The sequence below is a fragment of the Cyprinodon tularosa genome, unplaced genomic scaffold, assembly GCF_016077235.1.
Source record: "Cyprinodon tularosa strain WSP-4 unplaced genomic scaffold, ASM1607723v1 ctg323, whole genome shotgun sequence".
Taxonomy (NCBI): Eukaryota; Metazoa; Chordata; class Actinopteri; order Cyprinodontiformes; family Cyprinodontidae; genus Cyprinodon; species Cyprinodon tularosa.
Window position 1 is genome coordinate 1051141 of NW_024039034.1, and position 13860 is coordinate 1065000.

At 40.6% G+C, this 13860-nt stretch overlaps 1 protein-coding gene across 2 annotated transcripts in view; it reads right to left on the reverse strand.

Moving 5' to 3' along the window:
* Positions 1 to 698: 698 nt before the first annotated feature.
* Positions 699 to 13860, reverse strand: part of dpf3 (D4, zinc and double PHD fingers, family 3) — a 31966-nt gene continuing 18804 nt past the window's right edge. The window contains exons 4-12 of one of the 2 annotated variants that reach the window (XM_038293227.1): positions 10973 to 11106; positions 10678 to 10773; positions 9145 to 9217; positions 8732 to 8773; positions 6920 to 7057; positions 6650 to 6778; positions 4884 to 4996; positions 4711 to 4792; positions 699 to 4344 (exon numbers count right to left, since the gene is read on the reverse strand). In XM_038293227.1, the coding sequence (XP_038149155.1) occupies positions 4277 to 4344; positions 4711 to 4792; positions 4884 to 4996; positions 6650 to 6778; positions 6920 to 7057; positions 8732 to 8773; positions 9145 to 9217; positions 10678 to 10773; positions 10973 to 11106 (875 nt within the window). In that variant the 3' untranslated portion in view covers positions 699 to 4276. The remainder of the gene's footprint in view (positions 4345 to 4710; positions 4793 to 4883; positions 4997 to 6649; positions 6779 to 6919; positions 7058 to 8731; positions 8774 to 9144; positions 9218 to 10677; positions 10774 to 10972; positions 11107 to 13860) is intronic. The other variant, XM_038293228.1, reaches the window with a different exon arrangement.

The following is a 13860-nucleotide window of genomic DNA, read 5'->3' on the forward strand; positions in this document are numbered from 1 at the left end:
GGTTGATGACTTTTCTGAAGCTTTAAGTGTACCTTTGACATAACTATGGGAACTACATTTAACCCAATTTAACTACATTCCTAGTTCCAAAAAGATTCAGGGGGACTTGATAATTAATATGGCTGAAAGGCAAATAAAAATGCAAAACCCCTAGTAATCTTGTACATTTTCTACATTTGGTAATCTTAAATGCTATACAAACATGATAAAAGGTAGTCAGTGAAGCATAGATTAACTTTTTTTTACTGCACTTGTTTTACATGCAAGGCAGCAATGCTGGATTTAAAGGAAGATAAAGCAAAAATCCCCATGTTCAAAACTAAGATGTAGTTTCAAGAAGTGGGGTTTACCAATGTGGTACCTGTGATAAAAGGTTTGAGAACCACTGTATGCAGAGTTTTAGCAGGTCAGTACTGCCCTCTAGTGGTTATGCATTAAAATAACACTACGAGGAACAGCAAGGCAACCTGGCCAACCAGACTGATTAATGCCATTTAGGTCAGCCTGGCTGATCAGGATAACATTTTAGGCAAAGTTTTCATGCTGAATTATTTAACTTTAAAAGATGGTTTAGATATTAGCAGCACTAAAAATTTTTATTAAGCTTAAAAAAGTCAAATATTCTGAAACCACAGATGAAAATCATTTATGGACAGCCAGACCACTAGGATTAAAGATATCATAACATCAAACAAGAATTATAGAGAAGTCTTTATTAAGAGACAAACTGAACAGTTAAGTTTAACAAAATAATGCACAAATTCTGACTCCATGTACAGATACAATTATAGCAGAAAAACTCCCCTTAGTGTTTTTTTAAGAAAAAGAACAAACATCTAGTGTAATAAAAAACATTTTTTTGTGTGTTATAAACATAAACATACTGTTTCTTTGCTACATTTTGATTGTCATTATAAAACGGTATCAAAAACAAACTCACAATGACACAAATACACATATTTGTTCTCGTTTTTTTCTCTGTTTTGTTGCTTATTGGTCAGACTTCATTTTGGAAAAACCTTAAAATATTACAATAATTATTCTTTTTACATAAACCGAAAGAAGTTCTTGTCCTTTTAAACAAACATAACTCCATCTCACAGATTTTTCAGCATGAGCACTGCAGTAAATGTTTTTTTATAGCCTGAGGTTGAGGTTTACATTTACATGTTTTGCGATTTACAGCAGTGGCTACAGATTTGTGATAAACATCCTCATATAGGAAGGCAGATTTATTGATCATTAGTTATAGATACAATATGAAGAAAGGATTTTCTAAAGGTGTAGAATGTTACCTGATTGTTTTCAGACTGAAAAAACCTGTGACTTAGCACAGCTCACCAACTTAATATATTGAACACATGTCTTGCAAGGTAATAACGTCTTGGATTTTTGTTTTGATCATCTTAAAATGACAAAACAGCAGTTTAATAATGAATAATTCCAGATTGTTGCTTCCTTTACACAGACTCTCTGCAGCCGACATGTTAAAATCTTTGTAATAAATCCATCTTTTGTTGCAGTTATCTTAGCTAAGATAATGATGCTTAAAAAAATGACTAAATCAATACAGAAATGATCATAAGAAAGAGAATCAGCCAGTTTTTGGCGCTGTCTCCGTCCAAACACCTACATCATGCAGAAAAACTTTTTTTTTTTTTATTCTCTGCCTAACTTTTTTTTCTTCAGGATTATAGGTTTAAGTTGCTCTATTCCTATGCTTGTTTTCCTGAGCTTAAAATGGGTAAAATATTTACTTCATACTAAATTGCTAATGAAATGCAAGTTTATCCTGGAGTTTAACAGAATGATTAAACATTTTAAAAGAGACAGAAGGGAAAGATTTAAGGGTTTGTACATTTTTAAAACATAACCAGAGTAAAGCTTTGCTTTAGTGATGATACAACAGATGTTTTTGTTTTTTGGCAGTTTTGTTTGCATTCCTTTAGAGTTTAGACAAGATCTAAGCCGTGCTTTTTTTAACAAGATGACACAGCTATAGTGTAAATAGTGTTTTGTTAAGATAGGAACAATAACAGTTTGGAGAACTATGATTTATACTGAATGAAGTCACTGACAGCAAGACTGACCTATTATCAACGACAGATTCATAATTACAAGTAAAGGTAAATTCATCTGTTTGAAGTCACCAGTGAGCACCACAAACACCACTAACTCTACTCGTACAGAAAACAGGCATGGATTTAAAAAATGAACGACAGATGAGGGTTTTTTTAATCCCTTCTTTCCTCTGGCTTTTGATGTAAATTCATGGCTTGACAAAACCCTTGTGAAACATGGGGGAAACTGGTGCAGAATCTTTCCAGATATAAAACAGAAATGTCACTGCAGAGTCTAAACACAGCAGTGGAGCTGGCGAGCTGGAGGGACACTTTAAACAAACATCAGTCAAAGTGATCCGGGTTTTTCTCAGCTGGAAACCTCAGAGCAGAAAGAAAAGAAGGTGGTAGGGCTTTAGCAAACACCTTCTAAACATCCTAAATAGGTTTGTTTTCAAATTAGCATCTAAATTCAACAGACAGGTACTAAAATGGGTTAACAATCCTGCATTGGCTCCTTGACTTCCACTTGGTGAGGTAGAGATGTATTTAAACGGCAGACTTGCTTTTCGTTGACCTGTGGTTGAGGTTGCACTCTGATGACATATGCATCTGTGGAGTATTGCTTTGCTAAATGGGAGGAAAAAGGTTTCGTCTCCTTAAACAGGAAGCTGCCCTGTGCCTGCTAATGTGCTGGAATGTGTGCATGTGGGGTGGTTTCATGAGCTGTCTGAAGTCCCTGCATTTTTAAAGCCTGTTTAGAAAGGGTTTCTCCACTCATGTGCATACGGTACATTGAACTGCTAATATGTAATAACAAACACTTTTTGTGTACAGGGCCTTGCAAAAAAGTATTCAGCCTTTAACTCCCCCAATTTTTTGTATTAGGATTATATGAGTTTTCATTCATATCTTTACATAAAATCATGTGCAGCTAAAGGTGAGTATTAATACAGTTGGGAACACTTTGTTAGGAGAAGAGCTGTTTTCTACTCTTTAAATCCTGATAAAAGAGAAACGATACAAGAAATACAACAATTGTTGAGAAGATAAAAGCTGAAAAAAGTTCTTCAAACATCTCATTGAGCACTATTCATTCCATCATCTTAAAGGTATAGTGGAGGAAGTTCTTTTTCTGGGTGGATCATAAAAATAAGTGGTCCTCCTAATTGTCAATGTCTCTGGTGATATGTTTACATAAGGCCGTCCTAACTGCTCATCCCCATTTTCACTCACCGGTGGTGAGTCTAACATAGCAGAAAATTTGCAAATCTTCTTTTGGAAAGTAAGCTTGTATGAGCGATGCAAACAGCAACTTTTAAACAGAGCATTCACGAGGAGAAATGGGCTTGTGCACGCTCTCGCATGCAAATAATAGACGTTCCCTCTCCTGAGCAGGTACAGGGTTGTACATGTGCAATTGTTTAAAAATTGGAGAGGGGGGTCCTTTCAAAAGTTTGCAAAAATCGTCCTCTATACCTTTAAGATGGGACATATATTTTGCGAGGGCCATCCAACTAAACAGAGAGCATTAACCAAAGAAGCAGTGAAGAAGGCGGTGACTCTGGAGGAGCTTCAGGCATCAGGAAGGACAATCTATTAAAACAACACCTATTGGTATCCATCAAGAAATCTGCCCTTAAAGACGAAAGGGAGGTATAATGACACTGTAGATAGAAAGCAACAAAAAAAGCTGCTTCATTTTGACAAAAGCCATGAAGCTGACGCTGAAAACATGTCAAACAACGAGCTCTAAGTCAGAGGGAAACCAAAACAAAAGCTTCTGGAACATATATACATTACATGTGTCAAAATACTGACAGTGCGCATCGCCCCATAAACACCATCACCATGATGAAACGAGGTGGGGTGGAACAATGCTTTTCTTCAGCATGGCCAGGGAAGCTGAGAGTTAATTGGAAGATGGACAGCACAAAATAAACAACTGAATAAAAACCAGCTAGAGGCTGCATAAGACTAACCAAAAAGTAAAAAGTATTTACCCAAACTTTTGAGTATGGGCATTGAAAACATATGCACTGCACACCTTTTGAGGGTTTTGCAACGATTTCTGCTAAAAAAAAAAGCTTGAAGTGACATTTAATCTATAAAAAATATTATTTGTCTGTAATTTTAAAATGAGCATAAAGGTTTAAGGGGGATCAGCCATCTTTTCCATGACACTGTGTATTGTAAGAATAAGTCGCTGGTTCCAATTATGCTTCTATGTGGGCTGAGGCCTTGTCTTTTAACAGGTCCAGACACAGGTGACAGCTCCAGCTCCCTGTAAGACACAATAACAAATCATTTCCTTTTCTCCTTTCCATGTAAAGCCTGAAGCGTCTCTCATGCATAAAGCATGACTTACAGTTTGTACATCCTCCCGTTAAAGAAAATTAAAAATGCACACTAGTAATTCCAATAACGGAAAACAAAAAACAAGAAAAAAATCTATAAAAAATGACTAAATTATAATTTAGTAAAATAAAATACATCTATTTAGAATTTTTATTTTAAGAAAGATACAAAAAAAAACTGTGAACAGTGAACCAAGTAACCTGTTAACTGCCATTTAAACGTTTAAGCACAGCTGTATATAGTTTGAGTCCTCTAATGTCTTCAGTTAAAAACCTTAAAAAGCAGCTCTCACCTTCAGGAGGCTGAGTCATGGGAGGTTTCAAGCAGTACATGTGATATCCTCGATCACAGTCATCACAGAACAGCAACTGGTCCTGAATGAAACACACACACTCAATATCATTAAAGGAAAGGCGTTTTTGGTCAGAGGTTCGACAGCAAAAGCTTTTGCTTGATGATACGCACGTCATTCTCAGAGGTACCACACAGGCTGCAGGACTTGCACTCGATGCACTGCCACTGATACGTCCTCACCGCCTGCATCATGTTTTCTGTGAACTGCAAACATGTGGGGTGGCCTTCGGAGGAGCAGCATGGTAAGAAGAAGGAACAAACACAAAGAAGCTTGGATTGACATTTTTTAATAAGAAGTTTCTTTCTGAAATGTATAGTGGAGGATGTTGTTTTTCCGGGTGGATCATCTAAATAAGTGGTCCTCCTAATTGTCAATCATTCTGGTGATATGTTCCCAGTTAGCTATCTTTTTCTGCTCATCTACACTTTCAGCTGAATATCTGTGGTGAGATACGGTTTCAGACAGTCATTAAAGCTTTACTTACTCATCGCAGTGCTTTGAAAATGGCCGAGGGTTGCAACAGAAAAAGTGTGTACGAAGTGTATGAGAAGAAAAGAAAGGCCTCAGAAGAGGCAGATATATATCCCATAATGCTTTGCACGGAGAGCTCCCCGCACAAAGCATTATGTTATTTGCTTTCACTTCCAATGTCACCATAGGCTGTCCCTACCCTACAATGGTGACTAATAACAAAGATGGCAAGGGACGGATGAGGAGGAGTTATGTGACCAATGGGGAGCAAAAAGTAGTGACCATCTCTCCACTATAAATAGTTCACTATAAAGTCCACTATATAGACCCTGCTCTATATAGTGATTGAGGGATTGAGGGGTTAGAGCAGCGGTTCGGGCACAGTAATAGAGCGTGCATAAGGCAATGGGTACGTGCATGCTCTCGCACACTCTTTACACGCCTTTTGTCTCGGGAGCGGGTACTGGTTTGTCCGTCTGCCTTTTTTTTAAAGTGGAGGGGGCGGGTCTTTTCAAAAATTCACGAAAATCCTCCACTATACCTTTAAGTAACACAAATACTCTAGTTTATTGATTGATTTACAATTGATCTCTTTTGACCCGTGTAAACATGCTATTGCACTTATCAAATTAATTTATAGAATATCTTATTTAATACAAAGAATAAATCCTTAAAACCATCATCTGTACCCATTTATCAAGATCCAATACATCACAGAATAAAGCCTTAAAAAGGTATAAAATAAAAATACTTCTGTTTCTGTTAATTGAGATATGTGACAGACCAAAAAAAGGTTGAATACTTACACTACAGATAACCCAGGAAAATAAGCCCTACTGTAAAACATGTTAGAGGCAGCATTGTGAAAATAACAATAACTGGAAATCTAAATTATGGCATCTAGCAGAAAATTCCTTAAGAAATATACCCTACCATCAGCGTTCATGTCTAAATAACTTAACATAAGTAAGTGAGTGAGAGGTTTAGAGCAGCCTAATCAAAGTTATGACTTAAATGTGAGTGAGATGCTGTGCGTTGACCATCATCAGGCTGTATTTACAAAAATACAGCAAACTTTAAACAAGACAAGTGAGCCGAAATGAATCTACATCAATGTAAATCCCTGTGTACCTCCGCCTTAATAAAAAGAATAATTGGAAAACACCATTTTGTATTTTCTTTGGTTATCTTTCTCTGATACTACACCTTCTATGACAAACAGCAACATTTTTTGGAGACAAAAAAGAAAAAACTAAATAAATTTCTGAGGAGGAAACTGAATTAGGAAAACACTACTTTAAAGTTTTTTTTAATTGTTCTCCCAGTTGGGGGCTTGCTTTTTAAAAAAAATGATAAATCTGTTGCGTTGTTCCCTGGAGCAAAATAATCGTTGATGCAGACTCACCAGAACGCCCACAGTCGGAGCAGGACACCAACTCCTCTGCCTGACCTGTCTTCCTGTTAGCGTCCTGGTCTCCCAAGCAAAAGTCACAGTAGTCGTTGGGAATGATGGTGCCATCAGAGCCCTTTTGAGCTGTCGGTAGGAACAGGAAAACATTAGAAGAGCAATATATTGATAAAGATGCTCCATCCTTGCTTCCATAAAACGCATGTCTAATTTAAGCTTCTGGAGAATGTAGAAGCTTTGGAATGACCTCCGTAGTATGCAACTTACGTTTGTGATTATCTGGGTTGCGAGGGGAAGGCGGGGCCATCTCTGCGTCCTTCTCTTCTTCGCCTTCCTCATCGGCCAGGTGAGTGTGGGTGTAGTGGTAGCTCAGACCCGGCCGGTTCTTGTAGCGCTTCCCACAGACTGGAAATTAAACATGAAATCTCCGTTAGCAATTTCCCATCAGAAGCTGGGAAAGCCTTTCTCAGCTGAATTAATGTAAAAAATAACATTGCAGCACAAAACAGTAAGTGTGAAACTTTATCATTAAAAGTTATCTTTAGACATTGAGGTAGATTTATACTAATGAATTAGGAGTTTTTTTTAGCTGAAAATAATTTAGATAATGTTTTGTCACCACATACTTTTTTTTTTTTTTTTTTTTACTTTATCATCCATCAGGTCCTTTAGATGAGTTTTCAGAGAATTTTAGTGTTAAATACTGAAAAGGTCATCATAGTCAGGGATTTTAACATTCATGCTGACATTGAAGATGATAGCTTAAATGCAGCCTTTAATGCTATCTTAGACTTAAAAAACATGGAATTCATAAATGACGTATTCAAAATATATAAATATGTCAATTCTTTGGCTTTTCGATTAAAAAAAATAATGCCATCACTTTTTAAAGGCATCCTCACACTTATGCATGTATTTCAGAGACAGGGTTGCAAAGTACCTTGTTTTGTCATGGATTAAAATGAACCTCTTATCTCCCCAGACATATATCTCCATGACTGTTACTGATTCTTTTTTTTTTTTTAAAGAAGGATTAATTTACTTTACTGCTTTATTTGGACCTTAGCTCTCCCATAAAACAGCTCGAATTATGGCCTAAGTCTTTCTTTGCCAGTAGGCAAAGTCAGGTGGTAGAGGTCCTGCTCAGTCTTTGTTACATTTCGTTTTATTCCTGTTTGTATATTGGTTTCCTTGTTCAAATAAAACTAATGTGATAAATTTGAAATTTCTACTTTGAAAGAGCTTTTTGTGCTTACTTTTGACCTGTTGAAAGTTGCGTATCATAATACATCTATCTACATAGATAGATGTGGTGAACTAGATGTGGAGAACTCAAGCAAATGATTAAGATAGTAGTATGAAGCATTTTCATAACAAAAAATATGAAATCAAGTCCTAAATTAGTACAATGACCCTGAAGATAATTCATGCAGCTCTTTGGTGTGGAGTTTATTGTCAACTCAGTGATAAGAAGCCAGGCAGATCCTGTAGCTCTGACAAACCATGAACCATCAGAGCTACAACATCCTGCTTCACAGACACAATCTGGCAATTGTGTTGCAGCCAGTTCTGTTTAAACATTAGTTTGGCCGAAAAAATAAATAAATAAATATTGGTGTTAAACCAACCACAGATTAAGTTTTATTACATCCATACAGCAGTGAATAACTGCATCAGGTGGTAACAGTTCCTCAACAGATATCAGCTGCTTCCCAGAATCCCCCAAAGCATGCATCTGTCAGTGAACTCATACCAGAACTTGCAACAGAAACAGAAGCTCATAGCAAAGCATAGTGTTGTAGTCAGTGCCACACCAACAAAGACCAAGGACCAAGACCATATAGGGCCTATAAAGGTCTTGGACTTGTTGTAGTATTCGTTGGTGTCGGTTGGTGTGGTCTCGATTGCAACACTGGCAAAGAGTTAGTTTCATGCAGCGTTGGCACTGAATCCACCAGGGAAAGCCCAAGCATACAGCCTCAAAAGCTTCCTCTCAGTCGTTCTTGCTCAGTTAGCAAAAGAGCTGACCAATGAATTAGCTCATTGAGCTGTGAGTAAGAAAAGTTCAAATTCAGATACCTTCTTCAGTCTTTTTTGAGTTATGCTTTTGTTTGTACCTATCTGGAACAGAGAAGACACAGAAGCAAACCATGATGGAAAGACAGAATGAGACATAAAATGGAAATGAGACAGATTTGCATGAGGCTCAGTCTGCAAACAACCCAACTCTGGAGACATTTCTTCCAGGTACAAAAGTGGCATGCTGGTCAATTCTGCATAAACATCAGGGTCCCTTTACATGCTTCTTTTAGGAACAGACAGAGGGATACAATTAAGAGAATTGAGAAAGCTACATCTGTTTTTCATCAACATGATTTTTTTTTACCTAACTAACTGAACATTTTAGTTCACTGCAATGGGATAAGCAGAGTAATAACAGCAGGAGGATGGGGTAAATGATAAATCAGTAGACATGCTTTGTGTCTCCTTACTGTCACAGATGTAAGGCTTGTCCTGGTCTTCAGCATTGGCAGATTCCGTCCTTCTGCGTGTTGATCCTCGGCTCTGCAGGAAAACACCAAACATTGATCACACGTGACACTATGAGGATTACTGCTTTAATTATAAATTAAATCAGTATAGTTCATGCTATTACTTAAATTTCTAAAACTAAGTGTTAGGTTCCCTTGAGTGAATCAATTTACAAAAAGTTTTTCTAAGCATTTATTTAAAAAGAAGAAAATGAAATTGGCAGTACATATACATAATGTTTTGCATCTTAACCACACATATTTGTGGCAGGATATTCAACCTCTCTCTTTTTTAGAAATGTCAAAATTCATTCATATCGGTTGATTTCCTGACATAAGTGTGGCTTCTGAGATCAGCCAATTCCAAAAAATTAATGTTAGCTCCCTTTATGTAGTCCAAAATCAGCCTTGATGTGTCTTGGAAAATAAAACTGCTTAAATCTCTTAAGAACAACCTGTGAACCATGAAGAATTTAAGTCTATTACAAACTAGAAGAAGCTGAAGCACCGGTTTCTCAGTAGACAGTGGCACAAAATTAAAAACATGTATTGAGAAGGTGCAGACTACAACAGAAACACCTACTTCATTAGTGACGGTGTTGATGTTTTGAGAATATAATGTAGGGATATGTGAACATCACGAGTCAAAGCTTTAAAAAAACAACAACATAGTGACTGTAAAGCATGACGGTGGCAGCAACATGATGAGGGTATTTGTAGTTTTCAGTGGTTCTGGGGAAATTCTGCATCTAATCATCTTAATAACTGAAGACAGTTGGATTTTTCAAAAGAGCAATGACTGGAAAATGTAAAACTGGTTTTGGGATGGGTAAAGCAGACATGGTTGTGGTACTAAAACAAGTCTGACCTACCCCCATTAGAAAATACATGGACTCTGGCTACTAGCAGTTTTGCGCCGATGCCATTTTTGGCCCTATACCGATACCCAATACCTTGCTGTGCAGTATTGGCCGATACCATCAGTTTGAAATTGATGTGTGTGTTTATATATGAAGAACTGCATACTACTTGGATGTAAAATAATTGCCATCAAGGCTTTGTCAAGCTGCTGCCTACCTTTGTGAAGCAGGATAAATACTAATACAAAGTGAATCCAGTAGAACTTGTTATTGCCTACCTGGAATGGGTGACAATAGTTGAATAGACTTTTGGCTCTCAAAATGGTATCGGTGCCCTATTTGTTGGTACTCACCGATACCACCATTTTAGTGCATTATTGGGTATCTGGTATCGGGGCCCAGCTCGATACTGGCATCGGTATCGGTGCAATCCTAGTTACTAGATTAGTTTTCTGCAGAGAAAACCAGTCAGTTTGAATCAACTCCACCAACTCTAGTAATCTGAGTGCTCAGATGTCCAGCCCAAATAAAGTCCAGTACCTCATTTATGATTTTATAAAAGCTTGTGGTTTCTTTTCTCTGAACTAATGGATATTTAACCAACTATTAAGTCATTTTTTTTCTTGTCACCCACTTTGCCTCTATTCCTGTTCTTTTTCTTCGGCGCATCAACTTCCAGCTCCTCATCTTCATGCAAGCTATCTCCATTTTCCTCTGCCTCCAGGACTCTCTAGATAAAGAAAACACACATGGATAGGGTCTGAGGCAAGGTCTTTTTTTTTTTTATATGTAGCACATTTCAGTAGTAAGACAATGCAAACTTCTAAGTAAACTACTATCCAATAAGCATCTATTAACTGCAAGAACAACAAAGGTTAGAATGAAATCCATCCAGCTACTTTGGAATGCTAGGTTTTACCAAAACATACCTGTATTTCCAGCAGCGTCTCTTCATCTTTACTGAGGCTGTTTTTTTTCTCCAAAAGGTTGTCCCCCCTCAGGAGGGCCTCCAAGGCGGTGGCCTCCCCCGGCGGCCCCTCACGTTTGGGGGCAAGATCTGCTTCTGTAGAGGAACATGAAAAAATCTGGCTTCAGTATGAAGTTTCCGAATGTAAATATGTAACGTGTAACAAAACCATGTTTTGTAGCAGTTTGTTTTTCATGATTGTTAAACCCCTGAATGCCATCGCAATCTTGAAAAATATTGTCCCTTCTTGTTGCACTTTAAAACAACAGCCATCATAAGTTTACCCCGCCTTATTCATTGCCTTTATCGTTTTCATTGGAAGTAAATCTTTGAACAACCCACCTTACTTCTTTATAAAAATTTGGAAGCAGAGCGAAACTATGATGAAAGCAGGGATGTATGTTTAAAGTTTCAAAGTCAGCCCTTGTGTTCAGAACTAAACATCCCCCAACCCCCCAAAGCTTAAGTCTTTTTGTATCAGATGACTTTGGAGAGAAGAACTTTAAAGACATTTTCTTTGTCTTGTAAGCACTGCCTCACTCCCTCCTCGGCACGAACATATCACACTTTTATTTTCTTTTTACCTGTGGGAAATTACAACAAATACCTCCAGTTCACAGCTGTGTTTTTGTATTAACCTTTGTATTAACCTTTTGGTTATAGTGTCAGGAAAGTCATGCAAAAAGCATTTTTTTTTTTTTTTTTTTTTTTTTTTTACAGTGTCCTGTCTGGCAAGGTGGCAATAAGAATAATTGTCTTGATGCCAAAAGGAGCCCAACAGATTTTACTTTCACAAGTGTAGCGGTATCGCAATTGCCATACCGCTCCACTTGTTTCATGTATATAAATTGCTTTATTATAATTATGCAGGGAGTTTTACAGTTCATATGGACACTGCAATGTAAGTAGAGCAGAAAAACAGAAGAAGAAGAAGGAAAAAGAAAAAAACAGGACAAAAGATGAAAGAAAGAGGAGATAGGAAGGAGACAATGACAAAACATTTTCAGTCTGCTTCAACACCTGTAATGAGATGGAGAAAAAAAAAAAAAAAAAAGAAAAAAGAACAGCACAACCAAAAAACATGGTACGAGATATACAATAAAGCAAACACCTTGAAACTATCACTAAAGTAATATTATTAAGTCTGACATGTACTCTGTGTTACCTGAAGATATGAATGTGGGGTTTCTGTTTGGAAGTGAATCTCTAAGTACCTGAAGCCTAGCACCTGTAGTTGTTTGTGAGGGTGAACTTGTGCATGTAAAGTTTTAACCATAGAAAAAAATGCTCAATAGTGGTTGTGGAGAGCCGGAGAGGCACACCCCCCAGAGCACTGAGTCCAGCGCCGGGAGACCCAAAGCCCCAGGCGCCCAAGGGGACCCCAGAAGCGAAGGCACCAAGGCGGGGCCAGCCCCGGAAATCAGACCCCACCAAGGCAGGAGGAGAGACAGCCACGAGGAAGCCCCCCAGCCACCGCCATGCCGGCGCCCCGGGGAGCCGCGGGGACGAGTCCGCGGGCCCCGCCGGCAGCCGGCCACCCCGAAGTAGGGCCGGGCGCCGAACACCAGCCCCCCCACGGCGCCGACCGAAACGCCCCAGCCCCACAGAGCACCGAAACACGCCCCGCCCCCCCGCACCAAGCCCCGGCGACCGGCCGCAACACCCACCGCGACCGCACCACCCAGGAAAACACTAAGACGGCCCCGCCCCCGGCCGGGGCCCATGCGCATCCGCCGCGAACCGGCCACGAGTGCCGCGGGACCCCCCCCAAAACGCCCCCCCGGCCAAAAGCGCAGCCCCACCCCACCAAGACCGATGCCAACAGCGCGCAACGAAACACACCGCGCACAGAATCAGCCCGAGAGCAGAAAAGCCGCCCGGCGCAAAACCGCAAGAGGAGCAGACCGCAGCCGGCGCAACCACCCCCCCCAGCAGCCCGAGGGGCAGCACAAAGCCAGAGCGGAGCGAACCGCGCCGCCCCCCCCACCGGACGATGCCAAAGCAGCCCAGCCACGTCCGCCACCCCCCCCGCAGCCCGCACCAGGCCCCGACACGCGGCCAGAGCAGCTCCGCCGCCCCGGCCCCCCACCACGCGCCGGTCATAGCCACCCCAGGCCCACACCCGCCCCGCAGCCCCACCCGCCGCGATCAGTGGGAACAGAGCAGCCCCGCCATGCCTCCAGGAGGGAAAACCCACCCGAATACCCAGCCAGCGCAGCCAGCCCGCCCAGACCGGCCCCCCAACACTACCCCCCGCCGGAGCCGCCCGGACCCCCACACACCAGCGGCGCGCCGCCAGCAGGACCCCCACCCAGCAGGCCCGCCTGCCCCCCGAGAAAACAGACATGCCAAACCCCCCAAAGAAAAAAAGAGAAAAAAAAAAAAAAAAAAAAAAAAAAGGGGCCCCCACAATGCGACAGCGGACACCAGACACCGACCCGCCCGCAACCGCTCCCCCCCCACCGAGGAAGAGAAAAAAAAAAAAAAAAAAAAAAAAAATAACAAATAAATAGGTAAATAAATAAATTAATTAATAATTATAATTAAAATAAATAGGCAAGAGGAGAAGTGCGAGCGGAAAAACCGGAGCCCAAAACAGGACCCAAGACCCGCACCCAACCATGCCGCGCAGCTCCCCCCCTCCCCGAACCGATACCACAGAACCGGCATAGGAAAGAAACACTGCCCAGGAACCGGCATCGTAGCGAAGGCACCGGCACCGACCCCGAAAATCCCCGAACAACACCCAGCCCCACCCCGAAGCGGATCCAGTCCCAGGCCCCAGGGATCCGAGGCCCCAAGGGCACCCCACCCCCAGACAGGAGCCCCAGCAAAGCCCCGGCCGGCCGG